Raw genomic sequence first — 15,076 nt, 5'->3', positions numbered from 1 at the left:
TGTAAAATTTTATTTGCCGAATTGCTCAACCTTTTTGCTTGTTAGTTCGGTGATTCCTTTACTTAATAACATGCAAAATTCCGATACCTATGACCAATATTTTACCAAAGACTCTAAAAATTAGCGTACCCATTTTGACAGGTCTAGCGAACCCAATCACATTTTGATTGACGTTAGTGAACAGCAATCACCTGGAACTGTTTCACTTATGAAACCCTTGATGGCGAGTACAGGCTCCTCATCCCAACCGCGTCGAGGGGCTCGCCGTCATGTATTTGATGCTGAAATGGAAAACGAGCAACTGATGAACTGAGAAATAGTTGGGGAGACTGAAATGGAGAAGGAGCTAGAGAAAGAAATTGCAGCAGACAATAAGCCTTCCAATATCAGTACTGAATCTACTGATGTTTCTAGAACGGCTCGAAACATGCATCCTGATTTGTACATGGCTGCAAAACGTGGGGACATTGATTTTATCAAATAGCTGAAAGCTGAAGATATGGAATGTCCTATTTCCCACCAAGGAACTCCCAAATCGAATACAATTCTTCATATTGCTATAAGCTCAGGTCACTATCAGCTTGTGGAAGCGATCCGTCAAAGCCACTATATACTTGAGCTGAGAATTAACTCTGCTGGTGATCTTCCTCTCCATGTAGCTACAAGTGGTGGGCATTTGGATTTGGTAAAAAAAATGTCCAGTACTGCGTTATTGTCCAATACTGCGTTATCAAAGGTGAAGAATAATGAGGGGAATACTCCCCTTCACTTGGCCTTGATAAACAAATACAAAGTGGATTTTAACTTGGTTTTGAAAAGTAAGTACAGTGAGATGGCTGATTTCTTGGTTGAGCTAGAACCAGAAGTGTCATATTATCTGAATGAGGAACACAAATCTCCTCTATATATGGCAGCCGAAGCAGGGGATGCAAGACTGGTAAATCTCATGATTGAAAAAGCAAATAGAAGTCAGATGCCATTTGACGAAGTCCAATTAATTGCTCACGTTGCCATCACTGGGAAGAACATAGGTAAGTTTGCTTATGAGCTACTTCACTGTGTTTCAATTTCAGGTTATGCTTATGTCCCAGTTTTCTCTCTCCACCAAAAAATAAAAAAAAGTTTTGTTCCAAATAATCATGGTGCTCTTCTTGCTCGCTCTTGTTGACATAGTGATCTGACCGTGCTTTATGGAGGAAACTAACAAAGTATATTGGATTTGGATGAACACGTTTCTCATTTTTTATTATAATCAAGGTTGATAGTTAAAGGTTTTCCCATTTTTTCAGTACATGATAGTTCTTGTTTATGTACTAGGTGTCTTGGAGAGTGTTTTGAGCAGACATCCAGAACTCATCAAAGAGAAAGACAACAAAGGGATGGCACCTCTATCCTATGCAGCATCCATAGGATACCTTGAAGATGTTCGCTACTTCTTAAACAAATCAACATATTGCAAATATGAAAGTGACCAGAATGGTTCCTTTCCAATTCACACAGCATCCAGTAAAGGACATATCAAGGTAATTCAAGAGTTTCTCCAGCGATGTCCAGATTCGGTTGAGTTGCTCAACCATCAAGGTCGAAATATTTTGCATGTAGCTGCTATGAATGGGAAAGCCAAAGTGGTAAACTATATCCTTAAAAAGCCTGAGTTGGAAATGCTCATCAATGAAAAAGACAAGGATGGTAACACCTCTTTACATTTGGCCTCCAAGACTAAGCATCCTAAGGTCGTGAGCATTCTGACATGGGACAAAAGGGTTGACTTAAAGTTGTTGAACAACGAAGGCAAGGCAGCTTTCGACGTTGCAGGAAAGTACAGCGGGAAGGTGCCCTCATTTCGAGAGGTATGTGATTCTTAAAAGTTCGATAAAATTGCGTGCAGATCTTGTGGCGCCACTTAGAGTTAAATCCCTAATACCTAATAGCAAACTCTGTTTTAGATAACCTTAGAGACATAAGCCCAAGTCCCTAGACTATTATAAATAGTCTAAGATTTAGTGTATTAAGATTTAGGTAAAGTAATCTTAATCGATTTAGTGTATTAAGATTTAGGTAAAGTAAACTTAATCCTGAGCATTTACAGCAGTGGTGCTATATTGCTATATTACTAAATTTTAGCTCTTCAGACACTAAATTCATGCTTTAATAGTGGAGCTAAATCTATTTTTTTTAGCTTCACTGCTACAGTGCACATCTATAGATAGATGTGCACTGTTCATGAGAGCTAAAAAAAATATTATTTTATTCCGACTGTTGATTAAAAAAAAGCCACTTGCTCTTTTTTTTTTTTTTTTTTTGTTTCATTCTTTTATCACCATGCCTCTCTCTCTCTCTCTCTCTCTCTCTCTCTCTCATTCACTCTCATCTCATCTCTGAACCTCATCTCTCTCAATCTCACTCTTCAACTCCAGTATCTCTCTCAATCTCACTCTCTCAACTCCAGTATCTCTCTCAAGCTCACTCTCTCAAGCTCACCCTCTCAAGCTCACCACCGCCGGCCTTGTCATCTTCAATGTCACCGACCTAGCAACTGTCCCAAGCCGCCGATCGGCCTCAAACCCATGCCGCCATCTGCCTCATCTGAAGCTCTCATCTCTCAAGCTCACTCTCTCAAACTCTCACCTCTGTTTCATCGCCATCCCAAGCCACCGACCATCTTAGACCCACCATCGATCAACTATCTTAGCCTCAGACTCACCAGCCGTCCCAAGTTGCTGATTAGCTCAGACCCACGCCGCCATCCACCTTAGACCCACACTGCCGATCGAAGTGCTTGCTCGTGGTTGTGCTTGCTTGTTGACGTTGTGCTTGTTTGTGATTGGTGATTTTGTTTGGTCTGGGTTGAGAAAAAAGATTGGAGATTTGGTGTTTTTTTTTTTTTTTTTTTTTTTTTTTTTTCTGCTATGGACTGGTAGTGGTGGTGGTGGTTGTGGGTGTAACTGTGGCTATGGCTGATGGTAGAGGTGGTTGTGATTGGTGCTGTGGATTTTTTTTGGGTAGTGAGATATATTATTTTATTGTAGTAGTTATATTATTTATTATGATATTTATATTATTTTATTATGTTGGAAGCTAAAATAGATTTATTGTTGCCGCATGTGTGTAGGTTAAATAGATAAAATAACTTTTTGTGAAACTAAAAAGCTAAATTTTTAGCTCCACTACTGTGGATGCTCTTATAGTAAATTTACTTATAGGAGTATGAGTAAAGTTACTCCAAGACTAGTCTATGATTGGTCTAAAGGGTTAGTATGTATATATATCCCAATGGGCTTAAAATTAAAATATATCCAATCAAGGGCTTTTTGCTATGTATGTAAATTGTTAGGTCCAACGTTTACTATTTAAAAAAAAGTTAGGCCAAACCATATTAATTTCTTTCTCTCTCTTCTTCCCTCTCGATCTTCACTTATTGAGTTAGGCTAGTGATTTTGGTGGTGCAATGTTTTATTCCATGTTCTTCAGATTAGGTGGGGCGATATAAAAGGAAAAGCAATTGAATATTCGAATGATAAATGTCGCGTTAATTGATTCCTTGGATTTTATTTTATTTATTTACTTTTTTTTTTTTTTTTGGTTAAGGAAGAGTGGGTGATTTACATGGCAGATATAGGTTAGATTTTNCTATGGCTGATGGTAGAGGTGGTTGTGATTGGTGCTGTGGATTTTTTTTTGGGTAGTGAGATATATTATTTTATTGTAGTAGTTATATTATTTTATTATGATATTTATATTATTTTATTATGTTGGAAGCTAAAATAGATTTATTGTTGCCGCATGTGTGTAGGTTAAATAGATAAAATAACTTTTTGTGAAACTAAAAAGCTAAATTTTTAGCTCCACTACTGTGGATGCTCTTATAGTAAATTTACTTATAGGAGTATGAGTAAAGTTACTCCAAGACTAGTCTATGATTGGTCTAAAGGGTTAGTATGTATATATATCCCAATGGGCTTAAAATTAAAATATATCCAATCAAGGGCTTTTTGCTATGTATGTAAATTGTTAGGTCCAACGTTTACTATTTAAAAAAATGTTAGGCCAAACCATATTAATTTCTTTCTCTCTCTTTCTCCCTCTCGATCTTCACTTATTGAGTTAGGCTAGTGATTTTGGTGGTGCAATGTTTTATTCCATGTTCTTCAGATTAGGTGGGGCGATATAAAAGGAAAAGCAATTGAATATTCGAATGATAAATGTCGCGTTAATTGATTCCTTGGATTTTATTTTATTTATTTACTTTTTTTTTTTTTTTTTTGGTTAAGGAAGAGTGGGTGATTTACATGGCAGATAAGGTTAGATTTTCAATAAATTAAAAGAGTAATGTTATATACATAAAAATAAATAAATAAATAACTTTTTTCTTCAAAACAATTAAGTTGACAAGTTTTTACTAATTTTCATTTAGACCCACATATTATTTATGTATTTACCGCTAATAACCTGTCATGTCAAGTTGTAAAATTTTGTGTGCCTATTCTCTATAGACTTTCTCGACAACCACCTTAGCATAATATGACATGTCATCGTAATAGTCAATCAATTCAAGTCAGGTTAGTGGGATGAGAAATTTCCCCACCCTACACCTAACTCAAAACCTAATCCTTAAAACAGCTTGGGCCCATCATCTGCTCGACCCATCTTATGAAATTGTCCGTGGTCCTTCTATTTGGACCGGGTTGGAAGGGTGGGCCACGTCTCCAAAGTCTATTAGCAATCCTGATTTCTCTGCGTTTCAGCTCTCTCTTCTTCTTTCTTCCCTCTCTCAACCCAACATATTAACTTAACTTCAATTCTAAGAGCATTCGCATCAGCTCTGGTATATATGTGTAAAATACACATTTTCATCACTTTTACACATTTTGAACCAAAAAACACTCCACATCAATCCTTTTAAATTCATTTAAAATTGTGGAAATTTATCACCGAGCTACAGTACCCGTGTATATTTACACGGGCACTGTAGCTCGTGTATTTAATTTTTTAATAATTTTTTCTCCCTCCTCAACTGACGCTCATCTCCCACCTCTCTTCCCCAACTTCCAGCGCGCCAGAATGAACCGAAAATGATCCCAATCAAACCCACACACAAACACACATACAAATCCAAACAGCCAGAATCAACTAAAAATTAACCCAAACAAACCCACACACAAACACACCCACACATAAACAAACCCAAACGGATAGAGATATCGGTGCTTATCGGAGCGATCTGGGTTGCCGAAGCTCGTGGGTCGGCCGGTGAAGCATGGAGCGGCCGATGAAGAGAGGATCTGGATTGCCGGAGCTCGTGGGTCTTGCTTGAGCTCGTGGATCGCCGATGAAGAGAGGATCTGGATCGCCGGTGAAGCGCGAGGGAGACCGAGAGGGAGACCGGATATGAGAGGGATCGCCGATGAAGAGAGGATCTGGATCTCTCATGGATTGCTTGTGATCTGGATCGCCGGATCAGAGATGGCTATAGAGAGGGAGACTGGATATGAGAGGGATCGCCGATGAAGAGAGGATCTGGATCTCTCGTGGATCGCTTGTGATCTGGATTGCCGGATCGGAAATGGCTATAGAGATGGAGACCGAGAGAGAAATAGAATCAGAAAAAATGGAAAGAGAGAAAGAGAGAGAGAGACAGAGCGCGTATAAAAAAGGTAAGTGGAAAATATAATAAAATAATTGAAAAAATTGATTATTTAAATAGAAGAGGGGATAGAATAGATGAACTGATGTAGGTTTATTGTAAAAGTGTATGTGTAAAATAGAAAAAGTAGGTTTTTATGTGTAAAATAGACACAAATTTTACATGAGCTGATGCGAATGCTCTAACAAATATAAATGTTTGTAATGGGGGGAGGGGGGAAGGGAGAGAAAAGAGTCGGGGCTTAAGTATTCAAAAGGAAAATTCACACATATATACATTTAGATTATACTATAGTAGTTTCTCAAAAAAAAAAAAAAAATATTATACTATAGTAGAATTTTATCTTTATATATATATATATATATAATAAAATAAAATAATTCTAACAAATATATATATATATAAAATAAAATAAAATAATTCTAACAAATATAATGTAGGATGATACCATTTTTTTTTTTTGATGGGAGGATGATACCACTGATATTAAGTTACTAATTCAAGTGGTGACCACAAAAGCTATCTAGTGGGGATAATTGTTCTGTATAATCAACGATATGGTTATGGAAAAATGTTATTTATTTACCATGCAGCGATTGACATGGCTAGCCTTGAGATACGCCGGTGTCCCACATGCTGCTCGTCCAAGCACCACCAGGGAGAACCCTCCAAGTTCAAATCCAGGGGAGTCATCTAACATGGACAAGAATAAGGACGCCGTAAAGGAAAACTCACAAAGCTCAAAGCCAAGGGAAGCACCCAACATGGACAATTACAAGGATAGGGTCAACACTCTATTGTTGGTTGCAACACTTGTGGCCACTGTAACCTTTGCTGCAGGTTTCACTGTGCCAGGCGGCAACGATGACTCTGATCCACACAAAGGCATGGCAAAATTTTTACAACACCACTTGTTCCAAGCATTCATTATCAGCAACACCATAGCTATGTATAGTTCTGTTACTGTTGTTGTTGCACTCATCTGGGCACAATTAGGTGATCTTAACTTGGTTATTGCTTCCCTTAAGTTTTCCGTGCCAATATTGGGACTAGCTCTTATTATGGTCTCCTCATCATTCATGATTGGTAGTTATTTAATGGTAAGAGGCCTCAACTGGCTTGCTTATGTTGTTTTGATCATTGGATCAATCTTCCTCCTCATCCTCACGTTACTATTTTTGCCACTATGTTTGCCAAGTTCCTTACCCCATCCTATTTTTCGCTACATTGTCTACTACCCATTTTGCCTTTTGGTAATAGTTACTAAGAGTAACACTGATGATGGGGAAGAGAAATAATCTCCTCTATTTTATGCATGTTGTACTGTATTTTGTCTGGTATTGATGCACTCTGGTCATTTAACAGGGTGTGTGTTGTTATAAGTGTTTTATCAAGGAGTCTCACTGGCTCACTGTACTATTAAGAACTGTGTATTGATTCTTAAGGAAGCTTGTATTCTTATTTTATTGTATCGATTCTTAAGGAAGTTTGTACTCTTATTTTATCAATGCATTTTATGTGAATTTTTCTTGATCGGACTGTTTTATAATTTAGAAGTTGGTTCAGACCAAAGTCACTATTAATTATTTTAATTTCATTCAATTGCTATTAATTTCTCATTCTTAATGCAATAAGGATCATAATTGCTATTAATTTCTCATTCTTGATGCAATAATGATGTCATCAATTCATTATATAAATGAGTTCCTCCAAAATTCAACCTACAACTCTTGTAGCCTTAATATAACAAAATCTTTATGCGGTTGCGAATTAAGAGATCTTGCATGTGGACTTACTGAAACACTACGTAGAAGTATAGATTGTATGAGAGAATAACATATATATATTTGAAACATTAGAAAAACAGACATATTAAACTGGATGTGCAAGACTTAAATCAAAAACATAAATTTGCAAAAATGAAATCAAAAATTAAAACGGCATAGAAGAGGAAAACCAAAAAACTAATTTGATTTTTCAGATTCATAGAGGGTGAGTGAATTTGGTGTTCGTTGGCAAACATTTAACTATAAAATTGCCTAAAATTATTATTTTTTTTACTTGGTTATCTATTTGAGTTTTCTTGTCATTGAAAAAAAATTTATTCATTGCCAAAAAAAAAAAAAAAAAATCATTGGTATTGCTTGTAAAAGGAGTAATGTTACATTTCTTGGGAACAGGCTTAGGTGCATGCACTAGACTCAATCCTTGTCCTATATTTTGTTTACTTAGGAATAAGATTGGAAACTATAATAAATAAATTAATCTAGATAGAGTTTGAGACTTTATCTCAAGTGGTACTCTTGTATGAGTTGAGGAGAAGACTCTTTTAGGAGAATATGGGGTGAATAGTTTGGTAATTTCCTTGGGTTGAAAGATACTAGTATATGCGAGTCGAGTGTTTTTCTATTGTTTAAGTGAGAAAGTACTATAGGGTGTATTAGAACTTTAGAATTGTGAATGTCTTATTTGTAAGTTTCTAAGTTAATATTGAGGTTTTTTGTTATTTCAATTTTATATTTGCTATTTTATTTTCATGTGTATAATGGGATTTCAGTTAATTTGTATTTGGAGTGTATGTGTTTGTGAGTTATAGTTATTAGTTAGTGTTAATTTTGAGAATCTTTTAAGCATAGTTAATGAGTTTTGGTTGATTGTGACGGTAATTGATGTCATTGATATTGTACTTTGATCGACATTTGTTGTAAATGTAGGCAAAGAGCATTACTGTCTTTTTATTTTTATTTTTAATAAGTATTGATTCATTAACCCAAGGACAGACCATGCAGTCCCATTTAAGTCATTTTCACTATATTTTTAACCACTTTAATGCTTCTTTTAGTTATAAGCTCACATTACTAAGCTGCTCGGCAAGAGCATTATTTTTCTTAAATTCTGGTTTTAATTTAATTTAATTTTTAGAAGAAAATGCATGTTTTAATTCATAGCTCTAAACCTTCTCCAAAAAAAAAAAAAAAAAAAGCGTAGCTCTAAACACCAGATTAACTATATGAACTGGTCGGTTGAATTCCAAGCGTCAAACGCAAGATAAAACAAGATGTACGGTGTGGAACTTATCGTTTGGGTTTTCATATAGCAAGTGAAGTTGGGCCTTGTGGTTTGGATCCATTCCCAAATGAATTGAGGGCCATGTATCAATTGATTCATATTCTGCCTACATCAATTGATGTCAAAATGAGTGAAAGTGTTCGAGAAATGGAATATAGAACCTTCAAATTTACGTCAGGTCTCCTTGATAACAAATCAACAAAAGTTGGCCAATGACCTTAATGTTAAATGGTTATTATTATTATTATTATTATTATTATTATTTTGGAGGTGATTTCAATATAGACGTCTAAGAATGATTGCCCCTTTCCTACTTAGAATGTATAAAAAAGTCAACAAAACCTTGATGATCCCTCAATAAAAGCAAAAACAGTATGTTCGAGGATACAAATTTTTTCATAACTACATATTGGGGTGGAATATTACAATAGTTGCTAATAAAAGAATTGTCACTAATGAGGGCATGTGAATGTGATGTTCTCACAACTTTCTACGTCATTAATGATTATGAAAATTATTGTACCTATAAACTTAATCAAATGAAAAAGGATAAAACACTTTTTTTTAACTATTAAACTAATTTCATGTGTCTTCCAACTAGTTAACATGACTAATAAAAAAAAATTATCTATATATTATGATAGGTGCTAATAAAAGGGAGGTCAATAATGAGTTTATACGAAAATGATGTTCTAATCACAATTCATCATTGTAAATAATTAGAAAAAATTGTGTACTGCAACTCACTCATATAGAATAAATAACATTTTTATTTTTTTATGAAAGAATAAAGTAATTCCAAAGTTTCTTCCAACCACTTGACATGACTACTAAAAAAATTGTACCATTAGGTCCTTCAAATTTGGTTCGTATAATGCAAGAAGTATGAGGTGATCAAAAGAAAACGAGGTAAAGCCTACCTAACGAAGAAGAAAAGCCCAAATTCGCGGTTCAAGAATCAAGAACATGGTGCCTATAAATCTTTAAATAAGGTGTTCATCGGGAATTAATGTTTCATATTGTACAGGATTTAATCTTGCGTGTCTATAATCTATATCCACCCTGTAAAGACATGAACTCCACATTGTACCATCAGTACTTTCATATGACTCTATTTTTAAAGGTTTTGCCTCACCTATGCTCTATGCATAGTTGCATACCCAACCCATGTGGAAGTGAAAGTCCTTAAGAATCTCCTTTCTTAGGAGATAATGCTTAAAATATCTTAGCAAGTTAATAAATTTTCATCTTTTTCTTTGTTTCCAGACATTCAATTACAAAGAGAGTATATTTACTAGTTAATTAGTTGCCTTTTAAGTTCAAATACTCTCAATAAAATTTGGGTTTTTAATTTATTATTACAGATTAAATTCTATAAAGATGTAATATAAAACTTATATTTTACCCTCCATTCCCAACATGTCATATCATCTAATCACAAATCTAATAATAAGCACAACCACACTCAATCAATTCTAATACCCATATATAAATCCAACCAAATAAGGGGCTTATTGAGATGTTATTTAGTGTGATAGGATCTATTGAATTTTAAATAAAATACTAATGTGACAATTCTTATTAGATGGTGTAAAACATGTGTTTTATACCCCATCGTTACTAAATTCAAATTTTGTTTGTTAGAGCTTATATCTTATGTATGATAACTTCTTCTTTTTTTTTTTTTTTTTTTTTGAGAAACAGATAACTATGAAACTGTAAGTTTGCTTATGGGTTATAAAATATTGATGTCCTAAAAGCACACCAATAAATTGCAATATATTTATAGCAATGGTAGAGGAAATTCTTGCTGCAAAGATTTAGCCAAAGCAAAACTAATGCAGGGGTCTTCCAAATCTTTTTGCTGAAGGGTCTTCCCAATCTTGATTGTAATGAAAGAGGAAATTCATAATCAGCTTTGAATTACCTTCTCAATTTCTACACTAGTACTCCTAGTTTTAGCCAGGGCAAAACTAATGCAGCAATTGTAATCTTCCTAAACCACCCCTAACCAGCCAAAAAATCATTTTTTTTACTAGAAAAACCCATAAAAGGCAAAAGCCTTTTCAGGAAGAAATCAAATGCTTCATGATCGCTCCATTGGCACATTTATTTTAGTTTTTCTTAGCATTTTCAACGTAGACATTTAGAGTTTAATTAGAGTACGCACTTGAGCCTTAATTCTAACTAAACAAATTTGCTACATGAGCAAGAAGATAGGGTTTAGGAGAACAATTTGGTAGGACATCGAAGAATAAAAAGTCCTAAGAATTAGGATTAGTGGACTACATTAAAAAAAACACCTTATTTAATTACAGAATTAAAAATATGATTAAAAAAAAATTGTACTGGCTATATGCATATTGTGAGGTTAACATTCGAATCCTCTTTTCTGGGATCGAAACAACAAAAACAGGACAAAATCTAAACGTTATACGAGAAAGCCAGTAAAAATAGTAAAATACTCTTATCTTTCTATATACTTTAACATTGAGAAGAATACTTATAATATATATTTGTACCACAAAAGTGACTGAGCCAGAGTTTTTGTGGCCATTTGACTGAAGAACAGAGAACCCTATTTACCTTTTTCTTGGGTCAGAGAAAACATATATATTTACGGCCACATTATTGCTTGGACTCGCTGGTATCCTTTACCAATTCCTGTTTTATTCCTTATAGGGTAGAGAAAGAGACACCGAAAGCCACCTCTCTTTTGAAAATGAAAGTAGCACTACATTTACATCTTAACAAACATAGAGATACAATTATGCGATGCAAGTATACATATTCTTATTCTGTTTCGGTGTTTCCAAAGTGAGAGTAGCGATGAACTGAAGAAAATCCTTTTAAAAGAATGATAAACCAATACCTAATCTTGACCATGGGTCGACTAATAAAGACTTTGTCATTGAGTGTTAGATTTGAGAATCTCATCTATACTAAAAAGGAAAAAAAAAATCGTAAAACCAAAAAAACTAGCTTATTAGTATTTTAATCTAATATAATAAAGAACCATCATTGTAGAAATAACATCATAAATTCAAATCTTATTATATCTATAAAAAAGAAAAAGAAAAAAAAAAAACTAAAGCTTGTGTCATATAATAATATTTGCTATATAACACTTTCTATACTTACAAGCAATAAGATTATAAAATAATAATGATAAGTATCTAGTTTTGTTTTTGATGAATAATAACTTAATAATTAGTATATAATGTTGGTATTTAAGTTTTATTATATTTTATAATTGTATAAGAAATGAATTTATGAATTGCATGGTAAATTACATTTAATTGATTTGAAATTTAGTATACTTTTTTTTTTTTTTTTGAGAAACCTAACGTGAAATTTAGTATACTTAAGCATTAAGAGAGAATATTTTTTTTTGAGAAGCCATTAAGAGAGAATATAATTTAACAGTGGGATTTTAAAATAATGACGTAATTAAAAATTATCATATTGTATAAGACTAATATTATACATTATATATTAATTGAAGGGTTTGCTTAAAGCACTCATGATTCAAGAAATTTTTTAAGTAAAGAAGTCGTTCTTTGAAGGAAAAGAACATATTAGAGTAAACCTTACAACATGGTACAAGTAATGATCCCCATGTGCCCCCAAATATAAACTGATTATCTTATAAACATAGGCCTATCTATAGTATTGCCCTTTGGCTTTGGGTCATTAAGTAATTACAAGTAATTATGGGTGATTAAGTACACCCCATCCCTTGTAGTGGAAGTACACCCCAGATCATGATAGGCACCCTTATGCTGGAGGACATGCATGCCCGCACTATGTAACATAACATGGGTGGTTTGTAGAAGTGATATGATGATGATTATGAACACTATATCACTTTCTTTCTTTTCAATTTATAATCACCTCTTTGCTCCATTTTTTATATAATTAAATTTGATTATTACTAAGGAAGGATTTGAATATTAAACGTTTAAAATATCAAAAGATGCAAGTTGAATTATAAAGACTGTTAGAGTTTGTTTGAGATGTGATGAAAAATTCAGTTTATTTTAGTTTTAATTTCTTTTTGGTATTATTCATGAGTCCTACTACACTTTTTGGTATTATTTATAGATTTTATTGTACCATTCAATTAGCTTTTAACTTTTTTTTTACACTTTCAGCAAAAAAATTTAATTTCAGTTAAATAAACTATTTCTAAACAAACCATTAATTTTGCTACATTTGTTTAGATACAAGAAAAACTTGAAATCTTTTGACCAATGTCTAACATCAAAGGCAGTACTACAATTGTTTGGATCCACCTTCCATAAAGTTGAGGTCCCTAATTAACTCTTTCATTCCTGTCCTTTTGGGGACCAGGAACAACCCACTTTTATTTGTGGATATAAACCTTGAATATTTATCGGGGGGAAAAAACCCAGAATTGTTTAATACCAGGACTAGATATATTTTTCAGCCACAAATTTTTTATGACCTAGCCAGTACTAGGCTACTAGCTAGGAATTACAGGGGCGAAACATATCAACTGCTTATAATATCAAGATCATGTACCAGCTACTAGGTAGGGACCTGACTCAACTTGTTGGTCTTTATTACACTAATGAAAGACTTCACCCTTTTCTTTTCTTTTCTTTTCTTTTTCACGCACGCCTTGTAATTTATATGGGACACAAAAATTTCACAATTTTTTTTTTTATTTTATAATTGTTAATAATGATAAGTTAAAATTTGAGTTAAATTATGTTTACATTGCCTTTCATCAGCATCTCACTTTATAATTTGCACAAATCATAACATATTATCTCAAAAATTAAGAAATTTTTTTATCACTAAACTTATCGAATATGAAAAGGCCAAAGAAATGTTTGTACCACTAAACTTATCGAATACGAAAAAGGCCAAAGAAATTGTATTATTGTACTGCGAATATTTTGGGTTAAAGGCAAGAATCAAACATGTCGATGTTGTTTAGGAAACCTTTGTGCCACGAATTACTAAAAATCATTGGCTGGTGTACTGCCTAGGACCAAGACAAGCAGAAAAAAAGTAAAATGATTCATCTAAAAATAAAAATTAAATGATAATTACTTTTTGCTCAGAATAATAAACCAAGCTTAAAATATTTTCTTGTTGGAAATGTGAATGTTTCCGTGTAACAGTGTAAGTACATTTTTCTAATTATGCTTATTGTCAAAGCAGACAAAACCTAATTGTTAGGTTCTAAACCTTCCCTTGCAGATCATAGCTAGCTACCTAATTGAGTTACTTTTCGAAGTGAAATTACTTGCACTACAGGGGCAACGTTTAAATTAATGCATTGATGCCTTAAAAAAGTTTTTTTTTTTTTCATTTAAAAAAATAGGTAAAATATAGATCTTTTCAAAATTAACTGATTTAGTCCTTAATCACTATAATAAAAAAGAAAAAAAGAGTAACGGTTTAAAGACCAAGTTGAGTTTAGGGACCAGATTGATTAGTTTTGAAGAAAAATATTAATTACTTAAGAGTAAAACCAAAGTAGTAATAGTAGTAGTACTTTTTTTATTATTTTCTAAAGTATTTTGAATAGATGTTACCTATAATATTTATTATTTATAAATTATAAAAAGAAAACAGTCCTAGGTCATAAAGCTAGAGAACGTATTGGCTTTACTTTAAAAGCTAATTAAAAAAATTATTGGCTCTAAAGTTTAATTGGAACCTAATCACCAATTTCATGAACTTTACGATGCTTTTTTTTTTTTTTTTGGTGTCATTTACGATGCTTTTGATCAAAGGAGAAGGAAAACTTTTTCCCATGTGTTAGGTTGACAAATCTTACTAACTTTCTGGGGGTTGTTTTTGATAATCACTTTCTAGGGGTTGTTGGTTCAGAAAGTTATTTTCAATAAAATAATGAATTTTTTTTTTTCCTAACACAAAGTAGTTATAGGAAACAACGAACTCCATATCCAAACAATTCCACAATCCTACATGGAATTCCATTTCCAAATAAAAAACATATTTCCTTTTGTTTCAAAAACACTTCACCCTTACTTCCTTGGAATATTCCATGTAGCCCTCATTATTGAGACACATTCAGTGGTGTCTTATGGGCATTTATGTAATTTTCTGGTCTGGAGAGAATTTCCATTTCCGTTTGGTCCCCACTGATTCTGAAGGGAGCAGCCACCACGCCTTACCTAGAATCAATCTTTGGGAGAAAAGAGAGAGAGAGAAAGAGAGAAAGAGAAAAGGAGAAAGACAACTGAGTGATAACAGTGTTTGGAAGGTTTTGGATATTTCTGTCCCCCACACCTCAAATCCCTTTCGGTTGAAACAGCACTTGGACAGCTCAATATTTTTTCATGGACGAATTTGCCCCTCAAC

At 33.4% G+C, this 15,076-nt stretch overlaps 1 protein-coding gene across 1 annotated transcript; it reads left to right on the top strand.

Annotated features, from left to right (window-relative positions):
- The first annotated feature begins 499 nt into the window (after window positions 1–499).
- Window positions 500–7,175, top strand: LOC112002885 (protein ACCELERATED CELL DEATH 6). Its single transcript, XM_024035040.2, has 3 exons — window positions 500–1,031; window positions 1,318–1,850; window positions 6,238–7,175. The coding sequence occupies exons 1-3, from the start codon at window positions 500–502 to the stop codon at window positions 6,940–6,942; spliced, it is 1,770 nt and encodes a 589-aa protein (XP_023890808.1). The 3' UTR covers window positions 6,943–7,175.
- The last annotated feature ends 7,901 nt before the right edge of the window (window positions 7,176–15,076 follow it).

The sequence above is a fragment of the Quercus suber genome, unplaced genomic scaffold, assembly GCF_002906115.3.
Source record: "Quercus suber isolate HL8 unplaced genomic scaffold, Cork oak 2.0 scaffold_1237, whole genome shotgun sequence".
NCBI classification, from domain to species: Eukaryota; Viridiplantae; Streptophyta; class Magnoliopsida; order Fagales; family Fagaceae; genus Quercus; species Quercus suber.
This window is presented reverse-complemented; position numbering and strand designations above follow the sequence as displayed.

What these genes read in the sequence shown, in the direction of transcription:
- LOC112002885 (XM_024035040.2), top strand. Translation starts at nt 500, where the DNA reads ATGGAATGTCCTATTTCCCACCAAGGAACTCCCAAATCGAATACAATT. An exon ending in CATCACTGGGAAGAACATAG is followed by an intron (nt 1,032 to 1,317) that starts GTAAGTTTGCTT and finishes TTTATGTACTAG; the next exon opens with GTGTCTTGGAGAGTGTTTTG. An exon ending in AGGTGCCCTCATTTCGAGAG is followed by an intron (nt 1,851 to 6,237) that starts GTATGTGATTCT and finishes TTTACCATGCAG; the next exon opens with CGATTGACATGGCTAGCCTT.